This window comes from Dioscorea cayenensis, chromosome 16 (genome assembly GCF_009730915.1).
Source record: "Dioscorea cayenensis subsp. rotundata cultivar TDr96_F1 chromosome 16, TDr96_F1_v2_PseudoChromosome.rev07_lg8_w22 25.fasta, whole genome shotgun sequence".
NCBI lineage: Eukaryota > Viridiplantae > Streptophyta > Magnoliopsida > Dioscoreales > Dioscoreaceae > Dioscorea > Dioscorea cayenensis.
In genome coordinates, this window is record NC_052486.1 from 21,817,822 (window position 1) to 21,835,328 (window position 17,507).

The 17,507-nt window shown below is 37.6% G+C and overlaps 4 protein-coding genes across 5 annotated transcripts; 2 read left to right on the plus strand and 2 right to left on the minus strand.

Moving 5' to 3' along the window:
• Nucleotides 1-305: 305 nt before the first annotated feature.
• Nucleotides 306-1,635, minus strand: LOC120278943 (E3 ubiquitin-protein ligase ATL4-like). Its single transcript, XM_039285683.1, is given in 2 exon segments — nt 306-1,176; nt 1,178-1,635. Coding segments are annotated over 2 exon segments (1,104 nt in total). The 5' UTR covers nt 1,634-1,635; the 3' UTR covers nt 306-528.
• Nucleotides 1,636-3,573: 1,938 nt separating this feature from the next.
• On the minus strand, nt 3,574-8,768 carry LOC120278942 (probable dolichyl pyrophosphate Glc1Man9GlcNAc2 alpha-1,3-glucosyltransferase). Its single transcript, XM_039285682.1, is given in 5 exon segments — nt 3,574-4,598; nt 4,601-4,764; nt 5,694-5,931; nt 6,025-6,231; nt 7,923-8,768. Coding segments are annotated over 5 exon segments (1,515 nt in total). The 5' UTR covers nt 8,622-8,768; the 3' UTR covers nt 3,574-4,391.
• Nucleotides 8,769-8,844: 76 nt separating this feature from the next.
• On the plus strand, nt 8,845-11,336 carry LOC120278944 (ATP synthase subunit delta', mitochondrial). The gene is made up of 2 exons (XM_039285684.1): nt 8,845-9,201; nt 10,686-11,336. Exons 1-2 carry the CDS (start codon nt 8,911-8,913, stop codon nt 11,028-11,030), a joined length of 636 nt encoding a protein of 211 aa, XP_039141618.1. The 5' UTR covers nt 8,845-8,910; the 3' UTR covers nt 11,031-11,336.
• Nucleotides 11,337-11,999: 663 nt separating this feature from the next.
• Nucleotides 12,000-15,831, plus strand: LOC120278426. 2 transcript variants are annotated; one of them, XM_039285218.1, is made up of 7 exons: nt 12,000-12,111; nt 12,202-12,281; nt 13,243-13,462; nt 14,422-14,483; nt 14,684-14,774; nt 14,855-14,939; nt 15,026-15,831. In XM_039285218.1, exons 3-7 carry the CDS (start codon nt 13,284-13,286, stop codon nt 15,674-15,676), a joined length of 1,068 nt encoding a protein of 355 aa, XP_039141152.1. In that variant the 5' UTR covers nt 12,000-12,111; nt 12,202-12,281; nt 13,243-13,283; the 3' UTR covers nt 15,677-15,831. The 2 variants fall into 2 exon arrangements, with proteins under 2 accessions (XP_039141152.1, XP_039141153.1); XM_039285219.1 differs by lacking the exons at nt 12,000-12,111; nt 12,202-12,281; nt 14,422-14,483 and having other exon boundaries at nt 13,299-13,462.
• The last annotated feature ends 1,676 nt before the right edge of the window (nt 15,832-17,507 follow it).

Sequence of the window (17,507 nt, forward strand, 5' to 3'; positions counted from 1 at the left end):
ATTTATTATTTTTTTAAAATTATTCTAACACTCTATTTAATTTTTTTTCTTAAAATTTAATATGATGAAAAAAAAATATAAAAATATAAATTAGAAATAATTTTAAAAAAATAACTAATTTTTTATTAAATTATGTGAAATATGAGATTTGATTTTTCACAACACGGATAAATAGACATGAAGAGAGTATATTTATGATATCATTAGTGGCATTCAATCTTTTCACCTCTCAAACATTCAATGCTACCCAACTTCACTTAAACCCTCAGTACAAACATATATGAAATCTAAAAAGATTAAAAATGAAAACTATAAAAACCATTATAATATCTTGGGTCCACTTTAAGACGCAGTAAAAATCTCTCGGGAAACCGCGAAACCGATCTCATTTACTCATTCACTTAATCATGCTTTAATATTCCCGCACCTTCCGGGATGCAAAATGAGCCGTCCGATCATACTTGATGGCATGTCGGGTAAAATTCATCGAGTTTCTTGTCCTTTTTTACAGTAATTTGGGGGGTGTATTTACGATGTTGCCCCTACAAGCCATTTGTAGAACGATGAGTAGTAGTAACTGCCATCGTCCCCAGCGTCCAAGTCCCAGCTCTCTCGCCGTGCTCCGGCGCCGGCGCCGGAGCCGTCGAAGCGGCGGCTGGAGAACCGGAGCGATGAGAACGATGACGACGCTGATGAGGTTAGCCTGTCGACGTAGTCTCGGAGCCAGCCTCTTCCAGTTCCCCCAGCCTCCCCAGCCACCTCCTCCCCTGGCGCCGCCGGACCTTCGCTGGCGCCGGACGACTCCTTGGTCCGACGAACTCGAGCCACCACTGCCTCCACTTCCTCGTCGACGAGGTACTCGAAGGAGGAGCCGATGGAGTAGGATCTCGCGTGAGGAGGAGCGGAAGGGTCGGAGGAGTCGAGAGAGGATCCTCCTCGCCGGCGACTCACGCTGCCGATCTCGATCCGGAAGCTCGGGGGTCGTTGGGGATCGGAAGGAGGGGGAGGTGGGACGACGACGACGGCGGCTCGGCAAAGAGGGCAAGATGGGGTGGATGGAAGCCAGGCATCGATGCAGGCGGCGTGGAAGGCGTGGTGACACGCCGGAAGGAGGCGGAGCTCGTCGTCGGGGCGGAATGGAGAGAGGCATACGGCGCAGTCCGGCGATGATTTGGGGAATGGAGGCCATGGATGATGCGAGGGTGAAGAGAGGGAGAGATTGGATTAGGGTTTTGGGATCTCGATTCGTTGATGGGGTTGGGTCTGGTGCGGAGGAGGAGGTGGAAGAGGAGGAGGAGGAGGTGGAGGTGGTGCGAAGTGGGATGAGAGGAGGGGATGGAGAGGCGGTGGAAGCGCCGGCGGTAGCCGGACGGGAGAGAAGACGGAGGAGAAGGTGGATAGAGGCGGAGGCGGCGATGACGAAGGCGAGGATCGCGGCGATGATGAGCAAGCTTGGGCTGTAGGCGAAGGAGGAGGATGATGAAGAGGATGGCGGTGGTGGAGCGCTGGCTACGAGCTCGTCGGACGGGATCGTCGGCGGCGGGGGAGAAGGAATGGAGTCACGGGCAGTGCGCATTTTGGGTTCTTTGCTTCGTCGTCGTCGTCGTCGTCGTCTCTTTCGAGAGCATGCCATGGTTTTGGAGGTCTTTTTATATATTTTTCTCATCTTTTTTTTCTATTTTTTTTTATTTAAAAAAATTATTTATTTATTTATTTATTTATTATGATATATATATATATATGTATATTAAAAAAATGAAATTATATTTATTTTGGGTATTTATTTGGTCTGGGATTGGAGTTATTTTCTGCAACTAATTCGGTGAAATTTCATTAATGCACATTTATTGAATTTATTTAATAATTTATTTATTATGAATGTTTTGAAATTATCGAAAAATAATTTATTAGGTGTCAAAGTAGGCATGATGCCTTTACACAAATGGGATGACGTGGCACTGCTTTTTGCGTGGCCAATGACACTCTAGGAATGAAGCAGAGATATAAAAGTAAAAAGCAAGTAAAACTCAAATTGGATTTAATTAAAACTGAAAATAACATAAAATTTTAATTATTGCGACAAATTTATAACGTGATTGATCTCACTTGAAAAGTAAAAACTATTTGTATATATATATATATATATAGAATGGATTGCTTGAAGAAATGATTCTTTGAAAAATTCATAAATTGTTTTTGTTAGTGGGATCCACATTATCACTTATGAAGGAGTAGAGAGAAAAACAAAGAAGAAACTTAATGAATGGATAGAATGAGGCTTCTCTAAGGTAGAAGAAATAAAGAGTATTAAGACTTTGGCTTTAATTATCTTGTTTCCCTTTTGCTTTTGTTTCTAAAGTTTCTTCTACGCCTCTTTCCTTTATTTATTTATTTATTTTTCTTTTAACCAAACAAATCCTTCATCATTCATTGAAATCAAGTAACATATTCATCAACTTATTAACATGATAAATAACATTTAGAGGAAGATCAAGTAATGAGATCTACATCTTTGTTTACTCAATGAAGCTGTACTCCTATATGCATTTTTATAAATAAAAAATTTATTCCTAGAATAGACAAGTATATTATTTATTATTATCAAGAGTGAGAGGTTGTTGAAACTGAGAGATGAGAGTGATACTCTAATACTATATTAGTACATTAATCTATGATTAGAAATAATTTTAAACTTGGTGTCAGAGTTGACAAACACATGATGGAATTAGAGAAACCATTATGCTAAGTTAGTGATCATTAACAAAAGCTTAATATCTTGAGGTGTGGATTAAACATGCTATCCACATCCTTTGACTAATATTTTGTGGATAAACCAAACCTTGGATTTATCACACTGCTATTCATTGACAACTTTAGCTAAACAACCACAAGAAAATAGATAAGTTATTTTGTCAACTTATAAGTTACTTATAAGTTATTCTAATAATAACTAATATCCGCATCTCACCCCCTAAACAAATCTTTTTTTAAAAAAACTAAAATAACATATAATAAAAATTTTAAATTATCTCACCACTTCATCTATGCATTTTACCAACCGCAGCATCATGCAATGGAGTAAACTTAGCCACAAAACCCATGCAAAACCAAATGATTAGACAGAGTGGTCAGCCTTTAGGAAAGTAAGGAAAAGGAATTGGGATCTGGTTGCTGTTCTAATCCATGAAGGGGGGGTAATAGGAAGGACAATATTGGGGCCATAACTTTCATGTGCATTGCTGGCATTGCCTTGTTTTTTCTTGTTTGGAAAAGCCATACTCCATAATTGATCCCTCCTCACACCATTCCCATTCCAATGTAATTTCCTAGAAAAATCATGCTCTATTAACACTAATTAAAGTTTGAAACTAAGAAGAACTAGAGTGAAGTCAAAGAGATAGCAGATTCCTAAAACAAAGAGCTCATTCATGGCAGACAGATTGCATACTCATCTGAAAGAGGTGTCTAGTTTTAGTCCGTTTAGGGGACAGTCAATCAGAATCAACTGCCCTTCTTTCTGGGTTGATGAGTCCATTTCACAATAAAAGGACTTATCCAGGATCCAAGGCAAATTCTTTTCCCCATCTTGTTATAGTACATGCTCTACATGCTCTACATGCTCTTCTTCTATATATATATATCTCAACTGATTGGTGTAGAAATAGAGATGAAGGTGTTTTAAAATTTAAAAGCATATACAACTTCTCATTGACAGGCAAAGAGAATAAAATAACAGAAGAAAAAGCATTGGGAATGGAGAGTATGCGCATGCAATGCTTCATGCTTGCTTGAGTTTTCACCCCTTGAGTTTGGTTTTAATATTACCGAAACATCTTCATAACAATCATTAGCCTACAATGTTGTATAAACCTAGCCCTGGATCGAGCCCGAGCACGAGCATGAGCCCGAGTCCGAGCCCGGTTTATTTTGATCTAAACCTGAATCAAACTAAAACCGAACCCGGACTACGATGACCGGGCCCAAGGATAAGTGTAGAGCAGTAGTTTAACAAAAGTGGATGTCAGAGAAGAGTGCATACCTATTTGGTTTGAATTGTTAACAAATGATCATATTCTCTTTTGGTGCTCTCTGCATCTGTGTCCCCAGCACGCCTGCATGAACCTCAAAACAGGTTCATCATTGCAAACACAGTCCTTTCCCTGCTTTCATTTCAGGTTTCACAGTCCATAGTAAACAATGACTCAAAATATGCACAGCTTTGGTTCAATATCATGGGACGTGACCGAATTGCCAGTTTCTCCTTGAAAAATCTGCATATCAAGACACTCAAAATCAATTGTTTTAATATGACAGTACTTGGGAGAAAATTATTGGATATTGATCATGGTAGTCTACAATGAAGAAATGTCTTGGCAAAAATAAAAATAATTTCAAGTGTATCTCAGGATCTGTCTAAGTTGCCATGCCCAAGAATACATCATTCCAACAGCGCAATGTATTGAGACCAGCATCAGAGGTAGGAAGGGAAGTCTGTTTCCGAGAATGTATGGATGTAAAAACTGACCCCAGATTTCGATCAGTACCAAACTCGAGAGATAACAAATTCCGACATATCCTATTAGTTCACTTCCCTTGCAATGGTCCTTTGGGTCATTGCCTTTTTCGTTCCTTTGGTATTTGTTCTTTGACTGAAATAGGTTGAGAAACCCATCCACATGAACATTGCATGTATGACTAATAGCAGAACTTTTATCGGATACTCCTGCGGCTCAAACAGAAGGGGGAACATTGAATAGCATGATACTGCATTTTCAGAGGAAAGTTCAGACAAGTATTAGTTTTTCGAAAAACAAAAAGTTACAAATACTGAGGTTAAGTTTATGCATAAAGACATTGCCTTTGAGAGATTGACTAGTCAGATTAATTCAAATTTGTAGATGAAACAGTGTGCTAGCAAAAAATTTCATAGACAGTCCATAATAACATGTATAACAGTGAGACATTTTACATCTATTAATAAGACATAAGATGATGAGGCGTTGATCTAGAGAAGGCACAGATGAGGCTGGTGGGGAGCCCTGGTCAATATAGTTGCTGTTTTGGCCATGACTAATCTAGGATTCCAAGAGGCCAACTTCAGAAATTAGGCAGTGAGTTGTACTTCACAAATAGGGATGCACCGCTTCTTACAGCTTCCTCTATCTACTTATCCTACCATTAGGATGAATAATAAGACTAAATGTCGAAAAAAAAGGTCATTGTCTCGTGGAAAGTGGCAAATGAAAAGGGAGAAGGGGTCAAGTTTTAAAACTTTAGTCTCTTCAAAAGCACACAAATGAAATCGGTATACAGTATGGGGCACAGCTTTTCACATAATCAGGGGGACTTGATCTTGAAGGCTTACTATGATCAAAATGTCATCAAGTTGGTTAGATACTCGGGAAACTGGAACAATCATTTTACTTTTGTTAACATACGGAGCAGAAGTTTGTTAAAGAGAATAACATAGAACCTAAGTTTAAGACTTTTACAAGGCTACATAGGTAAAGTGGAAACCACTTTTAGAAGGGTCCAATTGGTAAAGAAATAAAGAATTTAACCTTCAAAGAGGAGATCACTGATTAGATGAAACAATTATACAAGAACCATATAGCAAGTGCCATAAGAGAAGGCTACAAAAGCATCTAAATCAGAAAAAAACAATGAAAAAAAAATGAGCTCATGAAACATACCTATTGACAGCAAAAAGTAATGCCTTGCATCATCCAAGCTGTTTGTTGCGATTATACCAAGGGGTATGACAAAATGAAGTGATGCTTTCTCATGGACATGCCACCCGAACATAAAACCACAAGCGCATGCATATGAAACCCATCTAACAATGTGCTTTGGCTGGGGATTGAAGAATGCTTTAACAAGGCATGGTGACATAGCAAGCAAAACCAGCAAGAAAGTTACAACTGGCGTGACCTGTTATTTTAACACTTCAAAGGACTCATATTAATGCAGACAATCAAACATTTAACTCATTGATGCCACTAAATGAACCAGCAAGAAGAATACCTGTGGAAGCACCGCAAAGGGTGATGACTCACCAACAAGGCCACCAGTAAATGACGCCTTAGGAGTTGGAATAGAGAAACCAAACTTGGCCAGAATAAAAGCAAGCCCCTTGTCCAGGATTATGTAAAAAACCCAAAAGTTTGGAGCCCAATATGCATGAGTCAAACCCCTTCCAAAGGGAAATAAACGACGGAAAACCTGTTGAATCTGCAGAAGTATCAAGGCAGTCTATTTAGAGGCCATCTGTACTTCTCAAATATATATGTGTTACTTGTAACTTTATTAATTCATAACCAAGAATGTTGGACACCTTACAGGTATATGATCATCAACCATCAGAAAATCAACAGGGAGAAGCATATAATGTGAATAAAAAGGGAAAAGCAGAAAATTTCACAATGCATTAGCTTCCATTATGAAGTCTTTGAATAAGTTATTCTCAAAACCATATACAATATTTCCATGCCTGATCTTGATAACTGCATACAAGACACAGCATAACTATGAAGGCATGTGTAAACAAATTCGTAACATTCATTTATGTATTGACTAAAATCTATAACAAGAAATGCCATCAACTTTCCTTCCTGTTATATTACATGATAGTTTCTATACCAATTCTACAATATAAATTAGAATATTTTTATGCAAATTATAAAAAAGAACATTGAAGGAACTTAATGCCTGAACTAAAAGAAGTTAGCTTATAGATTCACCAACTTGCTAGTTTAATAATTAAATCAAGTGCCATAGTATGTTCCTACTTTTTTTAAAAAAATGCCTAGGCTAAGAGTAGTGAATTGTGAATTCGCTAAGGTAAGAAGTCACTAAAGACATTATCACTTGTGAGCTATATTTCCTGATTTGGACTAATGCTTCACAATTCACCCCTTGCATCATTGTATGGAAACCTTTCACTGCTTACATTTGTCCACAAGACAGTCACCCCCATGGTGTTCCGTGAGGAATAAACTTACAAATCCTTACACATACAAAGAGAGATGTTATTTCCTCATATGGGACCCATGACAGCCAAATTGCAGATGAACAACACAGTAAGTCTCCTACCTATTACTAATCAAACCCTTCTTACACTTAAAAATTCAGCAAACATATTCTGCTCTGTTTTTCACACAAAAAAATAGGTACAAAGCTAGCATTCCCTACTTGCCAGAATACATCCACACATGCCAGCTGTAGAAAATGGTGTCTTTTCATTAAAGTTCTACTCTACTATAAGCATGGATCTTTGAACATTAACTTTTTCTAATAATATGCATACAGACAGAAAACCAACAATAGAAAATGTCTGCTCTTTCATTGGAGTTCTATACTTCTACATTACCATAAGCATGCTAACTATTCCCTACAAGCAACATTCAGAATTAATCCACAAAGCACATGGCTTCAACTAGGTCAAATTCCAAATTAAAGAACTTGTAGCAACACTATGTTGTCTTTTCATCGAAGTTCTACTCTAGAGCAACAGCTAACTCCTCTCAACATTCAAATCCAAAAGATCCTAGATAAACTCAAAAGCAAAGCACTCTTCCTCAACATGAAGAGTAAAATCAGGAAAGAATGCACATTTAACGGCTAACTGTAACAATCAATATCCAGAATGAATCCAAATTTCCAAAAGCAAAGCATTTTGCAGCAACATGAAGTGAGAGATCACGAAACAATGCACATTACCTAATCATAATACAAGCAGAAGCTGCAGAACCCGAAGGTGACTGCAGCCACAAACAAACATATGAGATGTTTTCTTTTCATTGAAGTTCTACTCTGGTACGACGGCTAAATACTCTCACAATCAACATCCATAATCAATCCAAAAGCAAAACCACTTGGCATCAACATGAAGAACGAAACCTGGAAAAAAAAATGCACATTACCTGACCATAGTACACAAAGGGCCCGAAGGCGGCCGCAAATACAGCAGCAACCGCAACGCCCATGGTCAGCAACCTCCTAGTCCCTGTCCAGAGCCCTCCTCGGCAGTAATGCCTGAGTAAATACACGAAGTACACTGGCGCAGCAACGAGGAACAAATGCTTGGAGCAAAGCACAGCCGCAAAGACAATCCCGCCAAGCAAATCCCTCCCCTGAGCGAGCAAGGCAAGGGAAAGCAGGAAGATACCGAGAAGGTACCCGTTGTACTGGAAATGGACGTGGTCGACGATGAGGAGCGCGGGGGACCAGATGAGAAGGAGAAGGGTGATGCGGCGGCGGAGGGGAGGAAACGGAGCGGAGAGAAGATTGGCGGCGAGTAGAAGGATAAGATCTGAGAAGGAGACGGAGAGGCGGAGGAAAAGGACGGCGGAGGGGGAGGAGAGATTGTGGGAGTGGAGATTGGTGATGGATGGATCGAAGAAGGAGGCGGGAAGGGAGAGGAGGTACTCGAAGAAGGCGAAGAGAGGGGGGTAGTCGAGGGTCCAAGGGCTGGAGAGATCGGAGTACCATTGATGGAGTGGGAGCGACGAGGTGAGGGCAAGCCAATGGCGGTGGACCTCGAAGTCAGTGCTGTGGTAGCAGGGAATGAGGAGGAGCTTCAAGCAAGCCACCACGGCGAAGAACCATGGGAGGTCAGACATGGCGATGGCGCCGGCGAGCCGGAGATGGTGGCGGCGGCGGTGGAGATCGATGAGTTCGCGGGAACGAGAGGAATTCGAGGAACAAAGAAGCGAATGTGTTTTTTATGTTTAGACTCTTTAAATATTTGAAATTTATGTTTAATTTCTTTCGAGGGGTAAAAAGTAAGAGAATTTTTTATATAAGTTTGCATTTCAATCTTTTCAGGGGGCTAAAAGTAAAAAACTCTTCAAACAAACCCCAAATCACTCGTCTCTTCATCTCTCTCGCTTCTCTCATTCGATCGCCGCCATGTTCCGCCACGCATCTCGCTTGCTGATCCGAGCCGCTGCCGGAGAAGGTGGCGCCCATGGCCGGACGGCTGCCGTGGCATCCTCCAGGGCCTTCTCGAGTGAGGTCCCGGCAGCGCCGGTGCAGGACCCGGCGTTTATTGAGGCTTGGAAGAAGGTGGCTCCCAACATTGAACCTCCTAAGACTCCGCTCGAATTCTTGAAGCCTCGTCCTCCGACGCCTTCAACGATCCCCTCTAAGCTCACCGTCAACTTCGTTCTTCCCTACCAGTCCGAGATCTCCAGCAAGGAGGTTTGCCAACTCCCTTTCTCCCAACAACTAGGGTTTTTTTTTCCGTTTGATGTTCATAACGATATGGAAAATTGTTTTCTCTAGATCACAAATCTTATTTAGTTTTGTTGTTGAAAAATTAGGGTTCGTTTGATCTGGGGATTGGTTTTGATAAAAAAAAATAGTAATGGTTATTGATTTCATCAGTAAATAACCATCTGATTTCATAGTTCGTTCGGTGCTATTAGGGGGTTTAGGACTGATTGAATTATAGTCATTCAGGCGTTTTGCTTAGCAGATAATCCACATTTGAAGGGATAAATAAATCACTTTGAACTATTTTCATTTCTAGGATGAATTGCATGTTGAAATGGATAACTAATTCCTGAAATGTTGGATAGTTTGTGAAATTATTCATTGACTAATTCATTTAGCTTTTTGTTTTCCAATTCTAAATACGCTTCAAATGCGTCAAGAACATTTCTTTCGTTGTTGCTTTTTCTTATGTAAGCTTGTTGACATGCATAGTGTAATTTTTGGTTTGGAAGTCAATGCTTTTGTGGAATCTGAGGTTAGAGTCTGAGCATGTCATCTAAGTCTTGTGTTTTGATGGAACTAAACCTTGATGTTTCTTTAACAATCAGTAATTTGGTCATTGTTTTGGAAATGAAGTCCGTGGATGTTTTGTTCTGTTAAGTCTTGGGAGTTGGAGAGAGTTTCAGAGAAAACATTAGGTTAAAACCATTTTTTTCATTAATACCTTAGTGTGTGTTGTTATATGTTCCTGTTGTTTAGTGTGTGAAAATCAATTATTGTGGGTAGAAGTGAGGTTACAATGCCCTCATATGGCCTCTGCCTTGACCCTTGAGATGTGCACAATGGGATTAAACTTTATCTTCATCTTTTATAATTTGGCATTTACATAATTCAATGTCTGATATGAAGGAATGTTCAAAGTGGTAAGTCCTAGTTTGGATTTAAGGGAGAATAACAACAGGCAGAAAGTTAGAAGGGTCAAGGCTTACTAAAGTGGTAGAATGAGGTCATCCTCCTTGAGCTCTAAGTACTCTTTTTTTACTGTGACATTTGTGATGGATATAAGAGTTTGGATCAATTCTCATATTCATAGGATTTCATTGCATCGAGGACATTCAAAATGAGGATATATATATAATTATATATATAGTAGAATGAGATAATTTTCCTTGAGCTCCAAGCCCTCTATTTTGCTGTAATACTTGTGATAGATATAAGAGTTTGGATCAATTCTCAGATCCATAGGGGTTCATTGCATCTGAAACGTACAAAATGAGGAACTCTACACGTGGCAGTTGCAGGAAAACTTATACGTAGGTAATGCATGCAAAAGTTTAAAATGAGATCATCCTCCTTAATTGCTCTTGGAACTACCTTAAATGAAAGTTTCCATGTGATTCAGCTAGATGTGATGCAAATTTTATCTATCTATGAAACATTGCAAACCGATGTTTTGTTTTTATTTTCAGGTTGATATGGTCATCATACCAGCTACAACTGGGCAAATGGGTGTTCTTCCAGGACATGTTGCCACAATAGCAGAGCTCAAGCCCGGGCTTCTCTCCGTCCACGAGGGGACTGAAGTGACCAAGTACTTTGTGAGCAGTGGCTTTGCTTTCATCCATGCAAACTCTTTTACAGATATTGTGGCCATTGAGGCCGTCCCCATTGACCGCATTGATCCCGACCTGGTCCAGAAGGGGCTCACAGAGTTCACCCAGAAGCTCAGCTCAGCCACAACCGATTTGGAGAAAGCCGAGGCTCAGATCGGTGTTGATGTTCACAGTGCAATGAATGCCGCCTTGTCTGGATGATTTTGTTCGAGTAACTTCTCACATTAAACCATGCGAGCTCATGGATTTGAGGTGAAATAAATTTGTGTATTGCACTTCATAGATTATGTGACTTTGATGCTCTCTTATTTTGTTGGTGAATCAATGGAACTTTCTTGTGTTGGTTGGCCAAAGGTGGACTTATTCTGCATTTTGTAGCTGATGCAGTGCCCATGAAAACTTTATTCTTGTTTTTTTAGTTTTTCATTTCCAATATGATGGGAATGGATTTGTGAACATTGCATTTGTGCATCCCTTAATAATGGAAAAACAATTTCAGTTTATTCAGATTCAAGATGAAGAATGAATGTGCTGGAATTGATTGAAAAATACTGGAAGAAACAAAGAAGATTAGATGGAAATTTACCCTCCTTTTTTATCTTCATTTTCCGTTTTTCCTTTTATTTTTTTGTTGATGTAATTCATTGCAGTTATGTTGTAACTTGTGTTTTAAATTGAGAAATTTATCCCTTTTTTTTTATTATTTCAATGGAAACAATCCATAAAAAATTAGAAAGGGTTTTTAGCTTGCATACCCCCCATAAAATTTAAAATTCGTATGTCCTTATACACCACCCCAAATCATTCCTATTTATTTATAAATTTGTTTGATTTAAATAACTAATAAAAACTTAAAAATTTTTATAAAAGGATTACACCGCTCACTTTTCTCTCAGGGTGTATAAGTATATATATGATTTATTTCAGCGAATACCTTATTATTTTATAAGAGTATATAAACAATTTTTTAATGAAATTAATGGGCAAATTAAAAACATAATTATTATAGAGTGAAGTGAATTTCCAATGGAGGCCCGCATCGCCAAATAATAGCCTTGGGCCGGGCCTACTAACAAAATCACGTGCAAGACACGTGCGGTAAGATTTATAGAAGGATTACTATATTAAAAAAAAAAATCAAGGGCTGACGTCATTGTACAAGAACCACTTCTTTCGACGGTTTAAGCCCTAAAATTGAGAAATTTTTACGTTTTCGTTTCAATTTGCCGCCCAATTTTCAGAACCCCGCTTCGCTGTTCGCTCTCTCCTTCCCAATGCCCAGGTGATCTTCATCTCTCTTCCTCTCTTTCTCCTCGAATTACTGGTTTTTCGCATCTAGCGTTGATATCTGGTGATCTTTCTTGTTTGGCAGCTGCTTCTCCATCTCTTCACCTTCGCAATGACCCTCAATTTGCTCTCTCTGATGGAGAAATCGTGATTTCACGGTCCTAGGCACGGATTCTTCAACCCTAGCTGTTTCTTCTCATAATTCTCCTTTTCCTTTTCCTTTAATTTTTGATCTTGGGCTATTATTGTGAAATCTTTGATCAAAACCCTTTTTTTTTTACTGGGATGCTTGACGAGTTGAACGATGATTTTAAGATTGAATGATGTTAGGGTTTTCAAGAAAAGAAATAAATACCATGAAAGTCCTTAATTTCTTGTATTTTTCATTCTTTTGATTGTACATGTCACCTTTGATTCGCTTGTTTATTTTGTGTTTAGTATTGCGCTTCACTGTAGTTAGGTATGGCTTAACCTGCTAGAGTTCTATTTGTTGTTGGAGAGTGTTGTTAACTTGGTGCCTTCTTTTTTTGTTCTTTCTCTTCTTATACTTCATATGTTCCTCTTTAGTTGATCAAGTGATATGTTTGTTCATAGTATGTTGGAGCAACATGATTATGTATCTATAGAAGCGGGTCATGGCCGCTTTTTTTACGGTTAGTTTCGTGGAGTTATGTCCTTTCTGTTTTTCAGTATTGGTAAGTTTCAATACCATCAGAGTCACCTTGGATCTATGTATGTTTAAGCAACTTAGTAGCATGAGTAGTGTGTGTCCATAGGATTGATTACTTTGTTATGGAGCTTTGTATATTACATGTGATTTTGTAGATCACACCTTTTATTTGAGGCTGGAATATGCTGGAAATGGACCATCCTCTGCTGGAAGAATTTATAATATTGCTTAGCATTAGCGTCCTGCACATAATTGTAAATAGTTGCTTTACCCCAACCATTCGAGGTTAGTTTTGAGAAGTCTTTAGCTTTAATCCCATTTAACTTCAATATCAACCAGTATCGCTAGCTTCATGAACTCCTCCAAATATATTTTAGAGAATATGACTGTGTTGAACTTGAGTTTCTAGCTAGTGAAGTTATTAACAGTAGAGAAATAATGATGTTTTGATTGCAGGCTGATTGCACGAGTTGTTATCTTGGAAAAAGATCAGTGATATGGCTACTTCATCTCCTGTCCCGAGTAATAAGAGTGCTGACTCTGTGGTTGCTACTAGTACAACCTCCAATGGCAACACAACTCCTCAAAGGTCACTTATGTTTGAAATGCCAAAGCAAAACCTCCGTGGAATGAACAAGCCTAAGTGTATCAAATGTGGCAATGTCGCTCGTTCAAGGTATGTATACCCGCTTCACTATAAGTGAACTTTTATCCAAACACTATTATGACCGCAGCTATAAGCTATGTGGCTATACACTTAGGGTGTGTTGAGTGTTACATATTGTGAAACATTTTAAAGTAGAGCTTTTAAAAAAGTAGATCTTTCAATAAATACAGCTTCTAAATAGATAACTTTGTCGTTTGCTTAGGCCGAGTGAAATGGCTTTTATATCATGTTATTTGTTGTTTGGGTATTTAATTCAAAAAACATTTTGGGTGTAAATTATTAAATAGCACACATATGTGTTCCCCCTTTTTTAACGCCAAACACAACATTAGTTAATGCAACTTGGTTAAATGGTATTTTGTCGTTATTGGAAAGCATAGATTGATATCAGAAGCTATTTGTCTTTTATCCGCATCTTCTTTCGAAAGATTTCATAACTGTCTTGCTTTCTTGTCGTTATCTAAGAAAGATCATTACTGAAAACTGAAACAATCAACTAATGCTTTGCACTATTAGTGAAGATGAAGATCCTACATATTAGTTATGGCATATCGTTGGGCCATGTAAATAAGTAAATTTAATAAATTAACTTTGTTTCTAATCAACCATTAAACAATTTTCCATGATTGTCTCATGGAAACACATTGAACATGGGGCATTTTGGATAAGTGGGGCTCTAGATTGAGAGTCGGTTTATGAGATCTTAGAGGAAAAAGATGTGAAATATGGTTCTTAGAAGGGAGGAAAGGAGAGATACACTTGGCCTATGGGCATATATTGCAACGATGCATAACTTTTGGGTATTCAACATTGCTTTTCATAGTCCATGCCATATTTCTAGGTTTTGCATTATAGTATACTATTGAATTCATGCTGAGTTTTCATGTTTTAGAAACAATGTTAGAATTGATGATTTGTTTTACTTGTTTTTTAGTCAGATTTTTTATTTTTTACGTTTTATTTTGTAGGTGTCCTTTTCAATCCTGCAAGAATTGCTGTGCAAAAGCACAAAATCCATGCCATATTCATGGTATGCAGACCTATAAACACACAAAACTAGCTGCACTTGGCTATACTTGCTTTCATTTCTAACATGAAATCCTGGACTTCATATATTATGCTGATGAGAATTAAAATCCTTTTGCCAATCTGGAGATGGTAGTATGCATTGTATTCTAATTTGCTGATCCAGTAAAAAATTATTTCCCTTCTTTTTTTCTACCGTTTCAGTCTTGAAAACCAATGGTACTTTACCGGACAAGGCACCCAACTCTACCTCGCCTGCATCGGAAGCTCCATCTGCTGATTTGCCTTCTACAGGGTGGGTATTGTAATTCTGATTGCACAAGGAGCATATACAAACATGAAACTTACTTCATTCATTTATTCTCTAATAAGCAGGGCTTCTTGGAGGCTTAATTCCCTTAGGCAGCTTTCGACCACCTTTGTCAATACCCTTCGAGTTCGGAAACCTCTTTCACGAAAGGTGTAGTTGTTACCCCTACCTTCTCTGAGATTCCAGAACCTTGTATGCCAAAGATTTACTCATCACTGAAGTGTTTGCAATTTCAGGATGCTATAAATATAAACAAGTGGAGATTTTCAAGGTTGAAGCAATACAATGATGGAGAAATCGAGGCTGAAAATGAAGCTTTTGAAAGATACATGGAGAATGTGAGGTTGTTGGAGGAAACATTCCATACGGGAGAACTGGTGAAATCAGAAGAACTAATCACGTCAGAAACTGATTCTTCTGCTGAGAAAGTTCAGAAGTTGATTTCTGAGATAAAAGTGAAACTAAAATCAAATGCTGAACGAGCAGAAAGCATCCGGAAGAGAGTTCGGAATCTTGTGGATCAGAAATTGGGGAACTTGCAGTCTGCAGGGCTTGTGGACGATGAGAACTTTTCAGGCACTGATGATCTTGATGGCGACAATGTCGCAAAACGAGCAAAGATAGAAAAATGGCGAGTTGAAAGGACTGTGGCAGTGGATGCATTAATCGATAAATTGAACAAAGCCCGAAGTGAGGATGACTTGAAATCATGTTTGGAAACAAAGCAGCTGTTGTTTAATCAAACAAAAAACATGGATGATCTTCTTTCTCATTTATGTTCTCATTCACTGTGCAACAAGACATACACCGCTGTCGATGTAAACCAAGACTCTCTAGCTAATGTCAATGCCGAATTCTCCGCACTCGATCAAGTTGCAGAACTATGACTCAAGCTGTCTAACAATTGGGATCTTCGACTTTAGATTAGTTGACAAATAGATGGCCAAAAGTTTTTGATGTATGTTATTTTTTTTCCCTTTTTCTTTGTATTAGATTTCCATTTGTGAATAGACAAAAATGAAATCATTCTTATCGTTTGGAATTATAAATTATTTGAATGTTAGGTACTCATGCATCCAGCTTGGTTATTCAATGATTGGTAAACTTTGTCCCAAGTTTTCCCTTCTTTGAAATTCATTCAAAGTTGGATGACAAGAAACTCAATTGAATACCATTTTAACTTCAAAGTCAATTATAGATCTCTTGCTTTAATTGCTTTTATAGAGTGGTGGTTTGATACACATGAAAGGCTTCTATAGATGTATATATATATATATATATATATATATATAAATGTAAAATGAAAGGGAATGGAGTGGAAATGGTTGAAAGAAGAAGGTGGTGCACTCAATGAGGAATCCCTTGAGAGTAATGGAGGAAATTATTATGCAAACAAAAGAGAAGTCCATCAATCCCAACTTTGTGAATACTCAAAGTTGTTGTTGTTGTTGTTGCTGCTGTTGCCTTTAAACAACCATTTGAGCTCATTTGCTTTCTTTGCTTTGCTTTATTCTTCCACCTCTCTCTCTCTCTCTCTCTCTCTCTCTCTCTCTCTCTCTCTTCTTCTTCTTCTTTTCCTTCTTTCTTTTCTATAGTGGATCTCCATGCCCTCCTCCTTTCAATCATAATCAATTCCAATCCATCCACATTAAACTCCTGATAATAATAATAATAATAATAATAATTAGTATTAATGTAGCTATAAAAAATATATCTGTATTCATGTAATGATTCAATCCATTGATGATTTAGTGTGTGTATATATATATATATATATATTTTGCTTCAATAATAATTGACCTTTGTCAAAGAAAATTGCATGTGGCTTTTTCTCAATTTCTTTTTCTTCATCTTTTTATTTCAAAATGAGAAATTGTTTGTTTTATAATTAAGAGTATAAATTTATCAATTTCAGTAATAATTCAATAATTGGTTTGTATATATCCGTTTAAATGATATTCACAGTAAATATAAAATATTTCATATTTGAAAATTTTGCGCATAATCCAAATTTATATATTTTAAGATACATAATCAAAATTTAAAGTAAAATAAAATATTAACATATATATTAACTGTCGTCACACAGACGCAACGATGAGACAATTTTACTCTTATCCGGAGATTGAGTGTTCAGTTCTTCATTTCCTCTCAATGCGTGGTTGAATAAAATAAGAATAAAACACTGTGATTTACCAAAATCCATAAAATACGTGAGCTAATAATAATAATAATAATAATAACATCGTGGTATGTTTCTTTGTTGTCTTTACATTTAATGCTTGATCCAATGTATGCAAAGAATCTCACAATCTCATGAGGAGTCCATTTCCACCACTCTCTTCTTTACATCCTTTATTTAATTACCTTATTTTTATTCTTATTATTGCTATTATTTGAAATTATAAAAAAATTAATCTAAACCATTTAGAGATTATAGATAGGTTCATGAATTGGAATGAAAATATCACCTGCTTGTCGGCAAATAAAAATGAGAAAAAAAAGTATTGATAATAAATAATAATGAATAAATGAAATTAATAAATAAGAGGCCAATTTGGAAAGCAACTCAATAAGAAGCGCATCACAAAACAAAACCATGACGTTTTCAAATCCCAATAATGGATTCCCTCTTATTTTTATGCATCATTTCACTTATTAATAAAAATGCAACCCTTATCACAATTGGAAATTATTTAATCATTCTTCCTTTTTTTT